Genomic DNA, 22,295 nt, shown 5'->3' with positions numbered 1-22,295 from the left:
GTTTTTTCACTTATTATTTACATCATCCTGTATATCCAAGTACTTCTTATCCATATTTGGATGCAATTAATAAACGACAAATTGGTCGCATGAGACACAATTACGTCACACCTGCGTTTTCTTCAGGAACACATCAAGCAGGGATACGACCACCGTTTAATTTATATGGAAAATTAAATCAAAACGTTATCCTCAAGACGAATAAGCAAAGCGAAATTACATCGAAAAATGTAATTAAAGCAAATCAGCCAGTGTTTTATGGTGCACTAGGAAATGAACCTTCAAATGCAGTTCCAAATATCAACAATCATCTATTGCAATCGCTTCACAGTTCTGTTTACAAACCTAACACAAATATTATAAAACCAATAAGAAATACCAGTGCACCTGCAACAAGAACGAACGCACCGACAACAGAAATTTTATCCTCTAGCAGTAGTAGCAGGGAAAGTACCACTGTAACAACCAGAAAAACATTAAATTTTAGACCTAACACCAGTTACGAACAATGGAATTCAAATATGTATAGTAATTTTGAAATAATGGCTAAATTTATTCGATCACTTGATTCTCTAGAAAGAAAGTTTTATAAGGTAAGATGGACTACGATGGACCATGATATTTGCGTTTTTAAAATTACTTTTAACAATTTTATGATATAACATGTCGGTTTAAGTTGTCGCCACTAAAAGTCGAACCTTAACTTTATTTGAAATAACACATAATAATGTTTATCGCGATTAAATAAATAATTATTAACATACATATGATCAATAGAGTTCCTTGCCCCTTCTTTCGACCATAAGTTAAGTCGCACATCAATAATTTCCCACTCTTTTTATTGAATTATTTGGTATTCGAATGAGGAGTTTTGAATTTTTTTCCAAGGAAGTGTTCATTTTGCCGAAAAAATAAGTTATAAATTCTAAGTAAGATAAATCCTTGCTAAAATAAAAATTCAAAGAATGTCTATTTTTATCTGTCGATAATAATAAAACACTGAAAATAAATACAAACTTACCTAATGATAAAATAACCCACCTTTTATTCATTACGATTTGAAGTTTAATTTCAGAAATTAGAAACACTCCGATAAACTAATGTGACGTTATAAGTAGGTAGATATCAAAAATTTTAAAGATTGTTATCGAATAATTTGTTTTGCAATTCGCTATACAATATAAGCATGTGTATTATTAAAAATTTATACAGGAATAATCAATCACGTAAATTACGTAATACTGAATAAAAAATATTTCTGGCCTCGTATTACCTCGAAGGAAATCCTAAAACGGCATTGATTCGGTTGTTAATAAAAGTAGAAGAGAATCAACATTGTTTCATCGTATCATTCGTTATTTTGAACCTTTCAGGTCACTTTCGAGAAACTAACATCCTCTAGTCCCGTTGAAAGAAAGGAAAACGGAATAAGTTTTGTCCAAACGGGAGTATTTTTACATTTGGCATTGATGGCACTGTCCACAGAGGTCGACGTCGAAACACGACGTGAGATCGAGGAGTGCATAGCTCTTGAGCTCACCGACAGGGTATAGACTTACATGGTGATTTAAATACAAGCTGAAGATTTTTTTTAATTTAAAGCGTTATTTTACAGGAAAAAATGTACATATTAAGAGAAATAATATCGTCTCTCCCAAAGACCAGTGATGCTCTAAAGTTCCGATTATCATCAAGGTTGGTAGTGGGTCGTAGCCAGGCGCTCAGACCGCAGTTCCAGCACGGTGTGGCGCCCGCCATGCGTCTGCGCATCGACCGAGTCAACACCACCAACACAGCACAAGCATTAACAGATACACTAAATAAAATGGTAGCGTGTCCACATTCATATGTGTATTTTATCTAGTATTACATGTATTTAAATTTTATCAAGAAAAACATTCTGACCAGTTAAACTACAACTAGAATTAAAATAGAATGCTGATGCTTTATCTCAGCACGCTGCATCCTGCAAAAATACTGTCATTCGGTTATTAGCCGACTTCAAAAAGAAGGAGGTTATCAATTCGACTGAATTTTTTTTTTTTTTTTTTTTTATGTGTGTTACCGCGAATCTCCGCCCCTGGTGGTCCGATTTTGATAAAAATTATTTTAATCGAAAGGAAGTGCTTGCAGGTGGGTCCCATTTTTTTGTTTTTTTTTTTAAATAACTAGAAGACTAGTAGATTTTGAATAAGCTTCAAAATTTGTTGCGAAATTTAGGGACATTTTTGCTTTCAGCGCTTACGTAGGCTAAACTATAAGACCTACATCAAAATGACGTATGGCGAATTGTAGCTCTTTAAATGTGCTAAATAAAAGTCCGCGATAGCATATATCTATCTTTTATAGTTTTCTCACAATAACCATTCTTTTCTTTACGAAACATTAATTAAATTCTTGCCCTATTTCCGACGCTATTATTCAAGTTCAGTATTAACCCTTATGTAAATAAATATGTTCATTATCAAGAGAATTTAATGTAGATTATATTTGCAATTGAAACTATATCATTCTGTCTAATAGTTTAGGAGATATCGTAAGAATAAAATTACGCGGAAACGAAAAATGCTACATCGCGTTACAATGAATAGCACAAATTTGCTTTCTGGGCTTACGTAGGTCAAACTATATGACCTACATTAAAATGATGTATCGAGTAATTGTAGATCCTTAAATTTGCTAAATAAAAGTCTCAGGTGGCATATATCTATCATCTATGGATGTCTCACAAAAACCATGTTATTATGAACAAACTTCGATTAAATTGCACACGAAAAACAGCGTCGTAAGCTTACGGCGCTATTATATTATATTCGATATGAATCCTTATCCAAATAAATATGTTTGATGGCTAGAGTATTAAATGCAGATTACATTAGCCTTTAAACTATGTAATTCTGATCAATAGTTTGGAAGATATTAAATTATTAAAAACTACGCGCATTCGAAAAATGCTACTGCGGCGCGCGGCTGGACAAAATTAAAGGCACGCTACGATGTATTTGTTCGTTAATTTTCAATTTGTTTACCGATTTTGATAATTATTTCATTGTTTAAAGGATAAGTGGTTATCTGGTGTATTCTAAATTAGTTTTTGAATTGAAGTACACACATATTAAATAGGAAAGTCCTTTTCTTTATTTGTCTTATTTATGTCCTTATACGTATTAAGGAAATTTGTAATTAAACTTCAAATTCACTAAAAATTGAGAAATAAAACAAACATTTTAAGAAAAAAAAATAGCCGACTTCAAAACAAAAAAAACTATCTCAAACAAAATGCGCTCAAAAGTAACTTAAAAAAAAAACAATTTCAAACAAAATGCACTCAAAAGTAACGTAAAAAAACAATTTCAAACAAAATGCACTCAAAAGTAACGTAAAAAAAACAATTTCAAACAAAATTCACTCAAAAGTAACATAAAAAACAATTTCAAACAAAATGCATTCAAAAGTACCATAAAAAACAATCTCAAACAAAATACACTAAAAAGAAACAAAATAATGTCATGAAAACTTCTTTCTTTCTTTCTTCTCTCTTTCAAAAACCCTCTAAACTCTAAAGAAAGTTCTCTTCTTTCTTGTAACATGTCTATATTGTATAATTATTGTAATTTTGGAGTCGGTTTCGGCCTAAGTAGGGACATAAACGTAAGTATGTCTAATACATCTCAAATATAAAATGTCACCTATTTACTTCGGCCGACACCGACTGCGAAATAACAATAATTATACAATATAGACATGTTACAAGAAAGAAGAGAACTTTCTTTAGAGTTTAGAGGGTTTTTGAAAGAGAGAAGAAAGAAAGAAAGAAGTTTTCATGACATTATTTTGTTTCTTTTTAGTGTATTTTGTTTGAGATTGTTTTTTATGGTACTTTTGAATGCATTTTGTTTGAAATTGTTTTTTATGTTACTTTTGAGTGAATTTTGTTTGAAATTGTTTTTTTTACGTTACTTTTGAGTGCATTTTGTTTGAAATTGTTTTTTTACGTTACTTTTGAGTGCATTTTGTTTGAAATTGTTTTTTTTTTTAAGTTACTTTTGAGCGCATTTTGTTTGAGATAGTTTTTTTTGTTTTGAAGTCGGCTATTTTTTCATCAAAATTCATATGAATTCTCATCTCTTTTATATAAAAGACTGTGTTAAATAGGTAGAAAAAGATTCGAAAGGAGCGATGCGTGATACATTCGAAGAGGAGGAACTGTCGGAGGGCATGCGCGCGGTGTTGCTGTCGACGATGTACGTGCGCGCGCGCTGGCGCTCCGCCCCCACCGTGCTCAACGGCACGCACTCCTTTCTCGACAGCGACTCCGCCCCCCAGCGCACCATGCGCATGATACGCATCAACGACATCATGAGATATACGGAACTGAATGAATGGGACGCAGAAGTAAGTAAACAACTTTACAATGGTATTTGAAATTTATTTGTGTATGAGCTTAACAAAAATCAAAGTTAATGAGTGTAACAGTTAGACTGCGGCGAATGCATTTCTCTATTTTTAGGATACACAGAATGAGCGTATGTTTAACGATTTGTACCTTGTTCATGCTCATAATTGGATCTGTTTATATTTCTTGTCCACATGCGCTAACCTGCCTCTAACTTTTAGCTCAAGTACTTTGTATGTGCAATGTAAATGACAATGATATTAATGAATCCGTAAGATTCAATTATCACGAGGTATATATGAGATTATTAATACGAGGTAAACGATCAACGCCACGATGAAGACAACGCTGTTGAGTAGATTAGCAAACAAAATCCATTCACTCGCGGTGCGAGATTTTTCTTCGTTTAAATTAGAGCCGTTGCCATCGTCTGAGAGGGTTTTAACCTCTGTGGTGTCACAGGGGTCGAATTCTGTGAATACGACATACTTTCCGGGCCCGCTGGTCACCAGGCGGTTGGCGGCGGCGAGCCAGGCCGGTGGGGGCACGACGCGTCGTCGTACGGACATCAGCACCAGCGTCACTACCACTCCCGCCAGCGTCACGATCATCGAGTCCCGGACAAACAATAGGATAATAGGCGTGTCAGCGCTGTGCTTCGGAATGTCGTATCCTATTTCAGTCAGAAATATAAAGTGACCGAAGAGACTGAAGCATATCATAAAGAGTCGCGTATTGTCCTTTATATCGAGAACAAGCGAAGTCAGCGTGAGTATAACGATGGCTATGGACGGCACCACGACGATCGCCGCCGGCCCGGCCGCCTCACGCTTCAGCATAAAAGTATACTTCAGCATCGGGTACGTGCTGTTGGGGCAGCAGCTATACTTTCCGGGCATTCTTTCGTTCAGCACGTTCGTTAGACGCCAACCCGGCCCGTTCTGGTAGTCGTCCATCACGATGGGAGAATTGTTGTAGAAAGTAAAGTTGACCTGCTCGCCGGTGTGCATCCAGGAGCCGAAGAAGAGCGTGCAGTTCTGAGTGTCGTAGGGCCAGCGGCGTAGCGAGGTGCGGCAGATGCCCGAGTGAGCGACGGGAGGCACGCACGTCACGGCGCCGTCGCTGTCCAGCAGGCAGGTCGTGTAAATGTTGTCCGACTGGTACAATGAGGCGTCCGCATTAAACAGAGCCAGTCGCGGCGTCCAGATTTCGTGACTCTCGATCTGAATCTCCTTGATACCACCATAGTTTGATGGAGTCCACTTCAAATATTCGTCTTTCCACGTCAACGCCATCCAGCTATGCAGTGTGAAAGTCTCCTCGAGGGAATCGAAGCTAATGTACTTTAAGACGACTCTTAGTTTTACAGTTACGGTTTTCTTGTGATCTGTCACGGGCCGATTGTCGACATTGTACGCGCAAAGTAAATCTTTGTGAAGTTTAGCTTCATCGTGCAGCGGCTGATCCCGTTCTGAAGGGCAGGTGTCGTCAGCATAACAGCAGATAGAATAGAAATGTAACAGAAATATCAAACGTATACAAAGTGACAACATGATGACCTGAACGAATCCAAATCTGGAATAAAGTTTAACAATGGTATGATCTGAAAACTGAATATAAGGAAACGCCCCCTGAGATAACGCGTGCTCTCGTTACTCGATACCTATTACCAATTGCCAGACATTATTTTAAATTTGATATGCATAACTTTATTAGTACCTACTGGTATCTACATATAGCAATATAATATGCACTTAATTAATTAAATGTTGAGTTATGAAAATGTAACAATAAAGTAAATAAAAAACGATTACACTGCGACTAGGGATTGCAATCCGGCGTCATTTTCAGTCCGGCCGGATACGACCGGATTCCCATCAATCCGGCCGGATCCGACCGGATCCGACCGGATTGATTAAATCAAGATGATTTTCGCTTTTTAGTACAAAATAAGTAAGTTAATCAAGTGTCACTGCACTAACATGTAGGTAGCTTATTAAAAATAAATCACAAATATATAAAATCGACTTTATTTCTTAACCAATGTTAAGACTAAATAGACAACAAGAAAACAATTAAAATTTAGTAGTGTAGGTAACTAGTAATAATTTTACGACGTAACGAGTAGCTTAGTCTTTCTAGATTTCACTTTCACAGATAGATCAATTTATAAGTAACAATATTAATTATCAAGTAACTATAATATCTAATAGATACAATTAACCTTACGTAATTAACTGAAATGAGATCAAAATCATTATTAAAGTATTTGAGAATGCTAACTAACAAGTCTTATAGGTATTTATGATTATAACAGCTAACATCATGATTCGATGAATTTATCGAACGAATGAATGGCAAAAATTATCACAATAATGAGTTTAGGACTCTTTAGTTTAAACAACTTACGATAAATAATTATTTTAAGTAATAATTGTAAAAAAATATAAGTATAAAAAGAAAATCAATATTGATTTTGAAAATAAGATCGTAGAAAACAAATATTGTTAATTGTGTCATCAGCTAAACGACTTCTAATAGAGCTGCAAATATATCCGCACAACGCATTTAAAGTACTTACTCATGCAACAGCTATATTATTTTCCCACAAACTGCTAGCACCGGATCCGGTTTTCGGATCCGGTATATTGGTACCGGATCCGGTAACCGTTAAATGATGCCGGATCCGCCGGATTACCGGATCCGTTTTTCCGGATTGCAATCCCTAACTGCGACATATAAAATCTGAGCGTCGGTGGCTCAGGGGTTAAGCACTTGACTTGCAATCTGCAGGTCCTGGGTTCGAATCCCGCCATGTACCAATGTGTTTTTCGATTTTCGATTTACATATGTACATTTATCCGACGTTCTTACGGTGAAGGAAAAACATCGTGATGCAACCTGCACATATCTGAGAAGAAATTCAATGATATGTGTGAAGTCAACCAACCCGCACTGGGCCAGCGTGGTTGACTATGGCCTAGTCACCTCTAACCTTGGTAGGCTCCGAGCCCCTCGGTGGGGACGTATAGTGAGCTGATGATGATGATGATGATGATGATGATATAAAATCTGAGTTTCATTGCTTTTTCGTAGGCTATAGAAATATTTTACGCGACTCCCGGTCTCTCTCTATTATTGCTGGTTCCACGAGGACGTTCGCTACGACAGCTGGCGGGCCACGTGGCGGACACCAGCATCTACCACGTGTTAGACCGTATGTACACGCTTCGTGTGGCTGTCACGTTGCCACTGTATACACTCCGCATGACGCTCTTGCTACCAAACAAATTACAAGCTGTAAGTAATGCCTTCATATCTCTATTAACTATGATTTTGTGGGTAGTTAGAAATAAATATCTATTACCAAGTACTTGACTCATATATTACATAAACTGAGACCGCAAATAGTAAGGTATATTTTAAATGCAAAAATCAAAAGAAAAGGTCTCTCAGTTCAAAAAATCTCATGAAACACTTTAACTTAGAATCTACTTTGAGATGCTAACACTGTGATAGCAATTATCTGATCATAAAGTTGGATATACCTTTCGATTTCGTTTAATATCTTAGATGGGAATATCTCGGCTGGTAGACGATAGCGATGCGGAGTGTTCCGAGCTGCGGCTGTCCCACGCGGTGCAACGCCTCATGTTCTGGGCTGAGGCCGGGAGAAATGCGTTCAAAGACGATGGTATGTTTAACACTTTCTCACTCCTGTTCCATAAAGACTGTGCCTTCACATACTTTTGTAATGCCACATATGGTAGATGTTGCATGACGATCGTACGGCGACGATTGACGGAAATCGTGTTGAATACAATAAACCTTTTTTTTTAATCCTCTGATACGTTACAAATTATGAATTGCTTATGAATAGTATGTTGTTTACACAGGTATTGAGTGGGACGAAGCGCCGGAACTGGAGCTGGTTGTCAATCGCCCTTACGTCTTTTTTGTACGTTGGAGAAACATCACTATTATGAACGGACATTTTGTTTTATAGAACTAAACTACTTAATATTATTATTTTACTAATTTTTTTTATTATGTTATTGTATTTAATTATTTTAATAGTTTTAATGTTTCTATTTCTACATTTTTACAATGCCTTTTGTTTGTTTACTGTTGAAACAGCAATTCAAATATTTTCCTACATAGAGCAGTGTATATTCTAATTAGGGCAAAAGTAACACGAAATAAAAGCAGGCCAGGACAAATTGCTTACTCATTCATTGCCACGTTGCCAAGTGTTTCTATATGACGATTGTCCTATATTTTATAATACAGTCAAACAGTAAATTGATTAAATTTGAATTGTGTCCTTTATAATTCAGCTTTATATAGTAATTCAACTTTAATTTATAGTAAACTTGAACTTCCCGCCTTTTGTATTGATTGTACTTCTCTTCAATAGGCATCAATTACGTATTCAAATAGACTTTAAATATATCTGGAACAGTAGCACTTGGCACTAAACGAGAATATACTCGAGATTTGGCAACAAAATCCTGCAATAATTCATACTCTTTGTATTTCAATGGTGATCCAGTTTGAAATTATTTGTTACAACCTAACACACGTACGTAATATACGTACAAATACATATGTGTACTTGAAAGAATAAATGTTATAATTTTATGTAAGTGATAATTAAAATTAGTCAAAACATTTACAGGTCAATTTCTGCAGAATATTTCTGATTTTAAACTAATTTTACCAAAGCCAAAAATTAAAGGTTTCAGATTTAAATTTTGTTTGTGTTCAAAAGATTACCTAATCGTAATTGGTCTTAAGATAGTTAATGATTTAAGTACTTAAAAAAAATGAAACAAACACCTCATAGTTATCGTCATAGTTCCATAGAACATGTCTTTGTACGATTGAATTGTGTATCGTCGAAAAAAGAAATAATATAACAATAAAAACATTTATTTTCAATACTTAGATCTATCTTAAAGCTTTATTAATGAAGAAATCTGCAGCCCGCTTAGGCTTGTGCACGGTGTGGGGCTCGCAGAGGATACGGCCGAGTGTGACCGCGTTGACGCCGCTGCGGTGCAGGATGGCGTATAGCTGGTGCGGCGTGGGCCAGTGCGGCACACGCGCAAACACCGCCGTCGCTGCGCCTGCGCAATCGCGCATCACGGCCAGCTCGGCGCCGCGAGGACCGTGCACCACCCACTGGTCCGCGCTCTGTTCGTGCAGTGTGTACTTACCTAAATACATACATTATAATTTACTTATATTATTAAAAAAAATACAGTCGAATTGATAACCTCCTTCTTTTTGAAGTCGGCTAAAAATAAATATTTAGCTTGTCTATGGTACTCCGGAAAAATACGAATTGAATGCAACCTCACTTAACCTCCTGGTCACAATTAAATGTTACTTTTGTCTTCAAAAAGTGCACAAACGCTATACGAATAAAATTTTTGGTGCATGGATAAATATATTTATGAGACACGTTAATTTACTTTTTCTTGCCTTGGGGTTTTCATAAAAAGTAGAACTTGATCATAATCTGTAATATAATTCTTACAAAGATTACTACTAACTTTACTATTATAGTTAATTTATTGCTATTTATTGCTACAAGGATCTCACTTCTTTGTAAATTTTGTCTACTGGGTCCTTGTGAGGACTTAACCCAAAATCCTTGTTGTAACAGCTAAGGGCACTAACTGTTCGACTACAAGGTCGTTAAAATTATATAAAAACATTCAAAACCTGTCACGATGTCGATACTATGTCCTTGTAGAACTAGTTTTTAAAATATTCATGTCCAGATATATGTAGATGTATTATTGGAAAAAGTAACGGACTTATCTCTACAAGTATGCTAGTTTGGAAGTTTTAAATGTAAAATATACTACTCGAATGAGGCATACAGTTGATGAAAATGTTCCTATTTCTTATCAAATTTTAGGTACGGAGCGAACGTTAATTATAACGTTACCTGAAGACAAGAAATCTCAATGTATAGATTTTTCAAACATTTTGTCTCTGTTTACGCAGTAATAAAATATAGGAAAATCACTTTTTCTTACCGTCATCTGATTCAAATATAATTATATTTTCTAGAACACCAGAATCGCTGCCGTCACCTTGAAACACGTGTTTCCCGAGAGGTGAATCCACTTCTAGATAGCAATTGTACCAATCCACCGCTCCACTAAAGTTTCCATACTTATAAATGTATTGTTCTCGATCCTGGATGATCGACAAATTCATTTAGACCTATGTTACTCCAGTAAAACATAATGTCGTCTTAAAATTAAATTTCTTACCGAATTCCATCCGAATCATCTCAGTTTAAAACATGTTTAAACGGAGAATGTAAACAGGGATGACGATATTTTTTATACAGAGATTTTGGCTCAGAAGCTCACGGTTAAATTTAGAACGTAAACAGAGTAATATGTATTTTATTTTTAGTGTAACAAGCAATTAGAACAATTTGAATAAAACTTACCGCATCAGTTATACCTCTAATATTCAACATGAAGCAGTTCACCGCTTTTGGCTGTGTGTACACCGTCATCCAGTTACCCATCAAATTGAACACATCTAATTTGGGCCCTATCCTATAATACGGGCAATATACATTTGTACCATTCATATCTCCGTAAACTATAAAAACCCGTGATATAATACAGAAGAGCAAGTATAATAATGTCATGGTTCACTGATGAGTTGTCTACAGACACCTAAGCCGATTTTCATCTCTTATATACGAGGAATGAAGTTATTCAAACAACTAGGATAACATGATGTGAGGCTAAACGATGTATCAAATTTCATAAAATATTATGATTTTCTTAAGATGGTTCATGTTAAAATTGATGGAAGCCTATGTTTGGGAGTGGACCAGTCTAACGCACTGGTTTGAGCGCTTTCAAGACATTTCACGAATACGTTTAGGTAAGTACATAGAAAATATATATATATATATATATATATACCATAATTTAAATAAGACGAATGATAGTTCAGTTAAAATGTGCTTTAGTGATTTTTGTTTAGGTTTACAACCAAACGTTTTTTTTTTTCAATAAATTAAAGTAATTGGCCATGATTAAACTTGGTTGTAGGTAGCAGCATTCCTGATTATTAGAGGAAATACTTGATTGTTTTTTAGCATTGAATAGCCTGTGAAACGCCACTATCCCTAGTGAAATAGGCTATATTTATTACATTTTTTTATAAACGTAACATGTTAATAATTTTTTATTTTCATTACATTCCCATTGACCACGCCAAATGGGACCTTCGCTGTCGCCAAACGGTGGAGTGAAAGAGAACGATAAATACATCGTACTCGCTCGCTCTCGTATGTTGAATAGCGGGCATTAGTATTGTTATCGATTTAGAATTACAATACTCGTAGAAAGCGAGCCTGTGAATAAATAACAATTGTTAACGCAACATCCTTGTAAAAGATATTAATTATAGGGAAGTAATATAGACTGGTAGATATTGCATGCACGGGCATAAGCCATCTCGGAAAAGTCTAATATATTGCTTAGCTTCTAAAGCGTTATGAGATCCAATTTTAATCCAATTTAAGAATTGATGTCTTCAAATTTTCATTGTCGGATGCTCGATTCTTTGGGAATTCCGCTTTTTATATATGTCGAGACTTATAACACAGAATTATTTCATACCCTAATTACTAACACACTGCTAGAACAAACCATTTTATAATCGAATTGTCAAATATATAGATATAATATAGAACGGGGCCGCAAAGTACTGGAATGGCGGTCACGGACAAGTCGACGCAGCGTAGACAGGGCTCCCGCAAGATGGACCGATGATCTGGTCAAGGTTGCGGGAGTATCCTAGATGCGGGTTGCACAGGACCGATAATTGTGGCGATCTTTGGGAGAGGCGGCCTATGCCCAGCAGTGGGCGTGACCAGGCTGAATAGATAGAATATATACCATAGTAAAAAATCCTTCGTTAAGTTTTGCTTCGAATAAATGATACCTACGACCTTGTGATTCACGAATAATGTAAATCATTATACTACAATTAACATAATATTCCTTACTTAACAATAATGATCCAATTTAAATGGTAAATAATGATGAAAAAAATATTTGAGGGTAACGACATATTTCTGGGCGATATTGGAATGATAATCAGGTGCTGGTTTTACAAGTTTATTAACATCGAATCAACAATAATACTTGGACGTCAATAAATATTAACTCGGTAATCGGAAAGCTAAGCCGCTTAATTACATATATTTATACATTACATAGTTTGTAATCGACTGTTATCTTCTCTAAGAGTTTAGTGTGAAGAATTTTTACATATATTTAGAAATTATTGACAAGTATATAACAAAAGTTATGTTATGGCGCCTAAAGAACGTTTCGTTGGTCATTGTCTCCCAAATGGCACATACTAGAAAAGTGAAACAAATTCATATACAAGAAAACTTTTTTTTATGTTTACACATGTAACATTGCAATCTTAATGCTCATTAGGCTTGATTATATTCATTTTATTACAGAAAAGCGTATCTAGAGATATTATTTTTATATTGAAACACCGAGTAACGTAACATCGTATTTAACATGTTACTATTAGCAAACTTTTTTCATGTACATCATTTTTTTTTCATATGCAAGTACAGTTCCTTATTTTCATCTTGCTTCATTATAAATGCTTCATAACTAGTCGCATTTGTAATTCATATATGAGATCTAAATAATTTCAAATGGGTTATGGAGACCATGCGATATTAGAACATTATCTGTGATTTTTATCCAACACAAATATTATCAGGTGGGTTTTAATGAGCGATGACCTTTACGCTCGCTTTCGTATGAAAATGTTTACTGTATTTATGCATCTTTAATACGGATATGGTGGTATCACATCAGTGTTGATACGTTTTTTTTTTAAGGTTTAAACTAAAGAGGATTATAAATATCGTTTATTTGGAAATTGTAATATAACTAGCGCATCGACTACTACACAAGCTTTAAAAACATTTTTATATTATAAATTACAATTAAATTGTTTATTTTTTTATATAACAGAATAAAACTTAAAATGGAAGAAAAAGGCGAAATAGAAATTGAAAAAATCCTGAATTGAAGATTATCCACGATGAAGCGATAATCGTTAGTTATTAAAATTGAAAAAAAAATGTTTAACGAGCTCTCCATATCATTAATAACTTAAATTTGTAACAGCATATAACAAAACAAAATACATTTATATGGAATTCTTGAAAAAAAAAACAAATAAAACAAGAATTTTTCCAAACTTTAAGTGCAAGACAGGGCAAACTTTAATCATGTAGTGTTACCACTAATAAAAAATGATAGCAAAAATATTTCATAATATAAAAAATACATATAAAACAAAATTAATATTAGGCTTACATTTGTAAAGTGTGTTGTGATGGATTTTAGAAGTCAGTTCTTCATTTCTCTTATTATTATTACACTACTTGTGATCACTTCATGTGTATTTGGGAATACTGCTTCCTGTAACCAAGAGATTACACAATTACACATATTATTATTTCAATTCAGAGATAGAGAAAAAAAAAACACTAAAACTAAGGCATTAGTCAATGATAGATAAATAATTTTACGTAGATATTTATTTGATTGAAAATTATGAAGTGTAATTACATAATAACATTTCCATTACTTCACACTTTGTCATTATAAATACTCATTGACTAGTATCATAACACTATAGAACATGTCAAGACATAACCATACCAGAGTCAGCAACATCAATCTGTTAATTTTCAGTCAACATCTATTGTCTGTTTTCTATTACTTTCACACTATGTAAAAAAAACATGACAACGGAAAATTGTTACAGAAAATGTACAGAGCATGGACACAAGTGCTACATATGTATATCTAATTATTAAATATGTATAAAAGTGGGGTGCAAAATTTATATACTAATAAAAATGTTAAGCTACCCTTTCACTTTTATCATCGCAACATATTAGAATTATAAACTGCCTAAATTCAATGTGGGGAAATCTTTTAAATTTCCCCACTTATTGTGTTCACTTACCATTTCAGTAAACAAAATTCACAAGTATAGATTAAAAAAATCAAATTACTATTATACAAATTTAGTGTTGCCATATACTAGTAAAATAACTCGCTTATAGTATGGAATAAAGCTGACCACTTTTACAATAAGATAATCATTTCTAGTCAGATTGTGTACCAAAATTATTTACCACCTACTTTTACTTAAAATAAAATCAAAAATTCTTTTTTTTTTTTAAATCAAACAGAGATATACCTTATAGATATATCTACAGACCTGGACTATGTAGTTCTAAGTCTAATTTTATATGTTTCAACAATTTTCACATTTTTACAATGTTAACAATTATTCACCATAACAATGATTGATAATATACATAAGCTAAACACACACAAATTCAAGCAGAATGTTTGTTGTTGTTTACATTTAACAACAAATAATAAATACATTATACAGATGGTATATATTAGAAAACATTTTACAATAGTTAAAAAATACTGAAAATATTCATGTTCCATGAATGAAATACTGTAAACATCACACATGTGGACAAATCTCATATTTATATTATAATTTGGACATGACAATTGTGATACCAACAAAACTAACATATATTTGACTGCAAGTAGACTGTTTTACAATTATTATTTAAAAAAAAACTTCTTAAGTAAATTATCAACTTCACTGGTATTATGTAATTAATAAAGAAAGTAATTCAGATAATAAAATGTTCAAAGTTAATAATTTCTTACAAAGAAAATATTGAAAACATTGCCCATTGCAGATGTCATTCATCACAGTGTTGCCACATGCATTGCTTTTGCATTAATAAAGTGATAAGCAAGTGCATCAAACATTGTACATCAAATTTACCTTAATGAGTAAATAAATGGCTTTTATCAACAAACTTGGAATGTTTTTTTTTTTAATCTGAAAAGAAAGCAAAATGACAGAATCCAATATCAATGTTTAAAATATAGCATTTTATAGAATATGAATAATGTAATTTTCTTGCATTACATATAAAAAAACAAACTTGTTTAAACAACTAAGTTGATTAAAGTATCAACAAGATAAAACATTTGCTTATTAGCCTATTTAAGATTTGATGTGATTACCTTTAATTGTGATTACAAGTTAATTAAAAAAAATGTGATGCTAATACTAAAATCCTTTCCATAAGAATGGTAACAGAACAAAAATGCATATCTTCCATTAATTCATGAGTCATGAGTCACATGGTATTTAAATGTGCTTAGAGTTTTAGGGTATGTGAACAATTATTGACCATGTCATACTCTGCAATCTATTTTTAAATGGTATTTGAGCCATATGTTTCCATCAACTATCATTACTAGTACTATTGTGAACATAGATTACACTCATGACATCCTTACTTCAACAATTTTAAGGCATATCTAAAAGCCAATGTAACAATAACCTTATTTATCAAGTAAAAGGATTTTGTAACTGAGTGTACTCTTCAATAAATTAGACACATTGAAAAGCAAAGGTTCAATTGTGAGCTCAGACGTACCAATGTCACATAGAAGCATATAATCATCAGAGGTTGTAGAATTATATTTTTAAAAGAACTAAAAAGTGAGTAAATTTTTGAATTTGTTATGAAACCAAACCAGGTCAATTCACATAATACATACATCACACTAAAGTCAATAAATAAATTATATAACAAGAAAATACTTCAATAAAGTAAAATTTATATTATGGTTATTGAAGATATATGTCAAAACACTTTAATGTCTTGCATTTGAAAGTAGTACAATGTTAATTGTTCCACAGCTACTAATTATATTTTATTGTGATGTACATTGAGAAATGTGATACTTTATCTTACTTGTAATTATTCTTAGTGTAGGTACCAACAGAACTAACATTACAGCTGTAATACAAATGCTGCAAATTCCATTCTATTGGACATTTCGTTGAACACATATTCCGCTAAGATCCAATATAATTTCCCATAAAAAATCTCAAGATTAGATAAATGTATTTGCTAATATGAATAATAACTGTTAGTCACTAGGATTCATTGGTGTTCAACTTTAGCATTTTAATGCCTACCAATGTCAGTTTTTATTTAGAACCAATTTTGAAGTAATTGGGTATATAACAAATACACAGCTACAATTTGTAAGCAATATCATAGCTATAAATGTTTTATCAAACATGTCTTGAGAAATTGTAATCCATCTTAAAATATTATGTAATGATTAAATTTAATTGAAATTGAAGGCAATAATGTTAATGTGAAATTCCATAATTCACCCCACCTGTGTTGAGGCCGGTGTTTTCGGAAGCGGCGGAGGCCACGTTCGGCGGGGGCGCCGGCATGGCGATGGGCGGCGCCTGCTCGCCGGCGGGGCGCCCTTCGCCTCCCGGCTGCACGGTGACTGCCTGTACGCCGTCGGAGTCATCTCTCTCGAGCGTGTGGTAATCTCCGGACTCTTCGGGAGGACGCGGTTTGCATTTGCCGCAGCAGCAGTTACAGCAGCAGCATAAGCAGCAACAGAAGTAACATCCTGTCAAAATACCGCACACCACGACCAAAGCTTTACACCAGGTGCTTGTCACAACAAAATAGGCGTTGACGTTTTCCTCTCCGAATTGTTCCGCAATGTAAAGTCCAAGTGATCCATAATTGTCGTAAATATTTCTCTTCGTCGTGTCACTGAGTATTGTGTGAGCACGATTTACTTCTTTAAACTTGTCAGCTGCATCAGGATTGTTGGGGTTTTTATCAGGGTGATATTTTAGAGCTAATTTACGATAGCTTTTCTTCACGTCTTCTGGCGTTGCAGTTTTGGGAAGTTGTAATATTTGGTACAGACTGTCTCCTGCAGTGGATAATTTTCTTTTGTCCATCGTTGTGAATGTGTTTAATGATGATCCTCGCACAAAGTTAACGAATTTCAATATTATTTTAATGAAACACGACTCAAATACCGATAAAATTATTATCCATTGCTCAAGTAAGCTAGCTAGATAATTGTACAACAGATATCTTAATTTTCAGTATTGCTAGTAATTTTAATGTTGCTATATATGTAAAACTTATTGTGGTAAAAATTATTCATTTTTGGTGTCTTCGTGTAAGTATTAAATGAGTGTATAGGATAACCGCCCTCGTCACTTAATATGATGCATGCTATGTATTACTTGTTTTTACCATTTCATTTTTGAACGTGTAAATACTTCAATTACAGTATACTACAAATTCTTCCCTTTTCTTCTCTTTGTCGTGATATGTCAAATCAATAACTTGTCAATTGTTAATGTCACGTCATTGTCATTGGACTACCAAGGAACCGGAAACCTGAAAAATACTTGATCGTAACCCGCAATTGTAGTTATATACTTATAGCATTGAGTATAAAAATAACTGGCATATGAAATATTGACATAACTGAAACATTATATACCCAAAAATAATTGACTTTTATTTTATTTATTAAGTGGAAATATAGTTTTTAACACGTGTTGAACAAAAATAATAATGTCGACGAAAAATAATGATGAAATTTAACCTGAATAAATTTACCTCAAGTGTATTGTTTTCCATGACCATAGTAAAGTTGTATAAATTAGAACACTTTTAAAATAACCTCATTTTTACAAAGAGTACAGAGAAATTAATATACAAAACATGACTGGTCGACACATTCTGCAATTGTATCAAAAATTTCTTAACAAACATCCATATTTAGTCCAAGCTATTCAAACTGGAGCTCTAATGGGTGCTGGCGATTACATATCTCAAACATTAGTAGAAAAGAAATCTGTGAAAAATGTTGATCTTGTCAGAACCCTAAGGTTTTCTTCAATAGGATTTTTTGCTGGTGTAAGTATAAATACAGTGCACACACAATGTTTTAAATTCACTACTTTTGCCTGTGAAAATTATAACTTCTTATTTTGCCTCTGAATACAATGATGATTATTAATATTTATGTTTCAGGGTCCAGCATTGCGAGCTTGGTATGGGTTTTTAAATAAATATATAGGTTCACAAGGTAAAACTGTAGCACTAAAAAAAGTGTTTGTAGATCAAGCTGTTTTTGCTCCAAGTTTTCTTTTTTTCATCCTTGTCACTTTGGGTGTAATGCAAGGAAAACCTTTAGAACTTATAGAAAAAGATATCCAATCTAATTACTTAGATATACTAAAAACAAATTATTATGTTTGGCCATTTATACAAATTGTTAATTTTTATTATATTCCCTTGCAATATCAAGTTTTGATTGTCCAGAGTGTAGCTCTGTTTTGGAATACATATTTGGCATGGAAAACAAATAGAAATGAATTAACACAATAATATGAATGGTTTACGAATTAGAATTTTGGCATATTATCTGATATACCTTTGTATAATTTACTGATTATAAATAATGAAACTCAAGTATTAAAACCTAGTATTTTTTATTTAAGCTAAAGTAACACAACAGTATAGGCATTATTTTGTTTTGATATAAATTAGTACAAGAAAGCATAAGTTAAATTCTATTAGTACTGCTTGGTGGAAAAGGATGTTTGTTTCCTTGATTGTCAATGAGTCAATGACTGGCATATCACTAATTATAATTATGTATCACATTAAAATAAAATTTATGGACTAAAAATTGGACTTTTTTTAAATTAATTTTACCCAAAAAAGGATCCTAAAATTGTTCAGTGTTGTCATTTACATTACGTTAAAAGAATTACTATTAAATAACTAAATTTTGAACTAATTGTTATTTATTGGTTAATATACTTTCAATGGCAAGTTACCTTTTTAGGTTACAAATCTGGTTTTGGTCTTTTTATGTTAGTTCAATGTTGTTAAATAATAATTTAAAATCAAATCAAAATTATGCAACAATGGGCTTAATTGTGAAGTTGATTGAAATATAATATTCTAAAGTTGATACCTCCTGAACAACCTATATTTAATCGAAATCGATATTTCGACCTTAATCGCCCTTCACTGTTGAGGTTTTTATGTTGGTGTCCATATTTTTCCCTATTGCTCGTGTGTTTGAAATTGGAATAAAATATTTTTTGTCTTGGCATCTATTTGTCGCGCAAGTGGTAATGGTCAAAAAATGGTCCCAACGTCCCGTTACTTTACTAAAATTGACGACCTGCAGATCAGCTCATGGTTCACGTGTGTTCAGATCGGTGAACCGGCTCTCAGCTCAGTTAAATTTCTACTTGCATAGAGTTATGATTTTTGTCAAGAACCGCGAGTCACCAGGCAGCTTGCGGCTCGTCGACTTACGTAGTCAAAGAGTTTAGTTAGTAAAGTCTAGTATTAGTATTACAGTCTATTATATCTTGGTTATTATAGTACATCGCGATGAGCCAAAAGCTGCCAATTTAACTGTTGAGCTGCAGCGCATCGGTCAAGCCTACGTGACCTGAACATTTGAACCGATTGAGAGCTCACCGATTACACACGTCAATATGATATTGAGTGAAGTGAATTGATAATTTTGTCGAATTCTCACAGTCACGTGACTGATAACATTATATTTGGACTTGACCTTCAAAATTGGCTTAAAATTTTCTTCCGTGTAGTTGTAATATACGTCCCAAAACGAATTATAGCAAACGCTCGTTAAGTTGGTGGGTCAAAGTATAAAACGGTTTAAGTCTTAATAAAAAGCGGCGAGGTAAAGGTAGGTAAACTTTAAACTTGATTGAATAATTTTTATTACAACAATCACTAATGTAGTCAAAAATTTACAATTAATGATTTATAACGAAAAGGTTATATAATCCATTTGCTAACCTATGCTCCTATCCCATCCATCTATCGAATTATAAACGTACAAAAATCGTTGCCGGCACACTAACCTAACTTGTAAGATGATTGGTTTATCAAGTGGTTATTTACATTCTGCACAATCACCGTAATATCACATTATTGTTTCATTTTATTACCAGCTCTCGTGCAGTTAAGTCGATTATTTAAGAAAATATGCTACAAGATCTGGATATACGAAATGTTAGTTCCAGTTTGGCATTTAACTTGGAGTAAAAGAGGTAGTTGTATTTATTTTCATTGACTTTATATTGCGTGACTAATTTTCAGAAATTAAGGATGGATTCCTTGGAATTAGTTTCATCAAACAAAATTTTTGGCGGATTACAAAAAGTATACACTCATGAATCTGCTGAATTAAAATGTAAAATGAACTTTTCTATTTATTTACCACCACAAGCTGAGGGAGGGGATGTGAAATTGCCTGTTATCTTTTACTTGTCTGGCCTCACCTGCACTGAACAGAATTTTATTACCAAGTCTGGCTTCCAAAGGTATGTTGTTGTTATAATATTTAAGATGTACTACAAATAGAACTAAGTTATACTAACCAATCAAATTTACAATTAAAAAAAAAACTGTAATCCCAAATTTCTAGAGAAAATGGCATTTTTATATAACTAGCATAAATATTGGTTTAATTTCACAGATTCCTTCCAACATGGAATTTTAAAGGATTGACGAGCAAATAAGTTTTGTGTGAGATTAGTAAATTATTTTGATAATTCAAATAATCTTAATTAGCTTTATATCACTATCATTGTAACAATGACCTTAACATTGTTTATGTTAATTTTTATCTATAATTATTCGTCTCAATGTAATAATTTTGTGTTTTAACAGATATGCAGCTGAGCATGGCATTATTGTGGTTGGACCGGACACTTCTCCTAGAGGAGTTAAAATCCCTGGTGATGATGAATCATGGGATTTTGGTGTTTCTGCTGGATTTTATCTGGATGCAACTAAGGAGCCATGGTCAAATAACTACAGAATGGGTAGTTACTTGAACAAAGAGCTGTATGATTTGATACTAAAAGCTTTTGATAATGTAGTTGATCCTGGCAGGATTGGAATTATGGGACACAGGTAAATATGGTTTTGTCTTATTTATGACAACAGCTGTAACTTTATTATGGTCACGTTTAAAACTTTCTGTTAATTTGTATATTGATTTTTAGCATGGGAGGTCATGGTGCCCTTGTATCCACTTTACGAAACCCAGGGCTGTACAAGTCAGTTAGTGCTTTTGCACCCATCTGCAACCCCACTGCCTGTCCTTGGGGAGTTAAAGCCTTTACTGGATATCTTGGAGATGATGAGAACAAGTGGAAGGAGTGGGATGCCACTGAGTTGGTTAAGAAATATGAGGGACCACCACTAACTCTGTTTTTGGATCAGGTACCTTTCATTTTACCATTTAGTGTATAAAAAAATTGATTTAGCATATCATATTCAACATATTATGTATACATTTTACTCTCCAATTTCTTATGAGAGCCTGTTTTGTTTTACAGTCATGCACTCAGGTTTAAATTCTAGAATAATTTACGAATATTAGTTTTCCTTTGGCTGTAAATTGTAATTAATTAAATTTATATTTTATTTACCAGGGCGCAGCTGATAAGTTTTACATTGAAAAGCAATTACTGCCTGAAAACTTGGTAAAGGCTTGCAGGTCTGTAGAAGTCCCTGTCATCCTGAATTTGCGTGAAGGCTATGATCACTCCTACTACTATATATCTACCTACATCGGTGAACATTTTGATTTCCATGCTAAAATCTTAAAAGCTTAATTGTTCTAATTTGCAATCATTTTTATTGCATTTTTTTAAATGTGGCATTTCCGTTTTATTTACTCATTTGTGCAATACTCATAATGCAATGTAAATCTTTCAGTGACTTATGATATTGCATTTAAAATCAATTTATATTTTTGTACATATGTTATAATTCAATAAAAGAATTTTCATACAATGAAATAGTTTTTTAATTATTGATAATTATTTAGATATCTAAAATAGATAT

General features: G+C 33.4%; 5 protein-coding genes across 5 annotated transcripts; 3 read left to right on the top strand and 2 right to left on the bottom strand.

Annotated features, from left to right (window-relative positions):
* Window positions 1–542: 542 nt before the first annotated feature.
* Window positions 543–8,402, top strand: LOC106712466 (serpin B10). Its single transcript, XM_014505050.2, has 7 exons — window positions 543–593; window positions 1,374–1,547; window positions 1,616–1,828; window positions 4,156–4,395; window positions 7,493–7,696; window positions 7,970–8,090; window positions 8,293–8,402. Exons 1-7 carry the CDS (start codon window positions 543–545, stop codon window positions 8,400–8,402), a joined length of 1,113 nt encoding a protein of 370 aa, XP_014360536.2.
* On the bottom strand, window positions 4,421–6,085 carry LOC106712467 (neuronal acetylcholine receptor subunit alpha-10). Its single transcript, XM_014505052.2, has one exon. It carries the CDS (start codon window positions 5,947–5,949, stop codon window positions 4,675–4,677), a length of 1,275 nt encoding a protein of 424 aa, XP_014360538.2. The 5' UTR covers window positions 5,950–6,085; the 3' UTR covers window positions 4,421–4,674.
* Window positions 8,403–13,694: 5,292 nt separating the features above from the next.
* Window positions 13,695–17,470, bottom strand: LOC106712305 (dnaJ homolog subfamily C member 5). The gene is made up of 2 exons (XM_014504813.2): window positions 16,735–17,470; window positions 13,695–13,905 (listed from the first exon to the last, which is right to left on the bottom strand). The coding sequence occupies exons 1-2, from the start codon at window positions 17,324–17,326 to the stop codon at window positions 13,880–13,882; spliced, it is 618 nt and encodes a 205-aa protein (XP_014360299.1). The 5' UTR covers window positions 17,327–17,470; the 3' UTR covers window positions 13,695–13,879.
* A 32-nt stretch (window positions 17,471–17,502) lies between these two features.
* LOC106712376 (protein Mpv17) lies at window positions 17,503–18,823 on the top strand. The gene is made up of 2 exons (XM_014504899.2): window positions 17,503–18,302; window positions 18,420–18,823. Exons 1-2 carry the CDS (start codon window positions 18,108–18,110, stop codon window positions 18,774–18,776), a joined length of 552 nt encoding a protein of 183 aa, XP_014360385.2. The 5' UTR covers window positions 17,503–18,107; the 3' UTR covers window positions 18,777–18,823.
* Window positions 18,824–20,352: 1,529 nt separating this feature from the next.
* LOC106712310 (S-formylglutathione hydrolase) lies at window positions 20,353–22,134 on the top strand. Its single transcript, XM_014504822.2, has 5 exons — window positions 20,353–20,450; window positions 20,538–20,761; window positions 21,111–21,356; window positions 21,449–21,668; window positions 21,881–22,134. The coding sequence occupies exons 1-5, from the start codon at window positions 20,424–20,426 to the stop codon at window positions 22,061–22,063; spliced, it is 900 nt and encodes a 299-aa protein (XP_014360308.2). The 5' UTR covers window positions 20,353–20,423; the 3' UTR covers window positions 22,064–22,134.
* Window positions 22,135–22,295: the final 161 nt, after the last annotated feature.

This window comes from Papilio machaon, chromosome 3 (assembly GCF_912999745.1).
Source record: "Papilio machaon chromosome 3, ilPapMach1.1, whole genome shotgun sequence".
In the NCBI taxonomy this organism is placed as follows: Eukaryota; Metazoa; Arthropoda; class Insecta; order Lepidoptera; family Papilionidae; genus Papilio; species Papilio machaon.
Note: the sequence above shows the minus strand (reverse complement) of the source record. Positions and strands in the feature narration are given on the sequence as shown.

Coding starts and splice junctions, on each gene's coding strand:
- LOC106712466 (XM_014505050.2), top strand. CDS start 543: ATGGCTAAATTTATTCGATCACTTGATTCTCTAGAAAGAAAGTTTTAT. Junction 1,829..4,155: donor CAGATACACTAAATAAAATG/GTAGCGTGTCCA, acceptor TGTGTTAAATAG/GTAGAAAAAGATTCGAAAGG. Junction 4,396..7,492: donor TGAATGAATGGGACGCAGAA/GTAAGTAAACAA, acceptor GCTTTTTCGTAG/GCTATAGAAATATTTTACGC.
- LOC106712467 (XM_014505052.2), bottom strand. CDS start 5,949: ATGTTGTCACTTTGTATACGTTTGATATTTCTGTTACATTTCTATTCT.
- LOC106712305 (XM_014504813.2), bottom strand. CDS start 17,326: ATGGACAAAAGAAAATTATCCACTGCAGGAGACAGTCTGTACCAAATA. Junction 13,906..16,734: donor AAACACCGGCCTCAACACAG/GTGGGGTGAATT, acceptor TCTTGGTTACAG/GAAGCAGTATTCCCAAATAC.
- LOC106712376 (XM_014504899.2), top strand. CDS start 18,108: ATGACTGGTCGACACATTCTGCAATTGTATCAAAAATTTCTTAACAAA. Junction 18,303..18,419: donor CAATAGGATTTTTTGCTGGT/GTAAGTATAAAT, acceptor TTTATGTTTCAG/GGTCCAGCATTGCGAGCTTG.
- LOC106712310 (XM_014504822.2), top strand. CDS start 20,424: ATGCTACAAGATCTGGATATACGAAAT. Junction 21,357..21,448: donor ATTGGAATTATGGGACACAG/GTAAATATGGTT, acceptor ATTGATTTTTAG/CATGGGAGGTCATGGTGCCC. Junction 21,669..21,880: donor TAACTCTGTTTTTGGATCAG/GTACCTTTCATT, acceptor TTTATTTACCAG/GGCGCAGCTGATAAGTTTTA.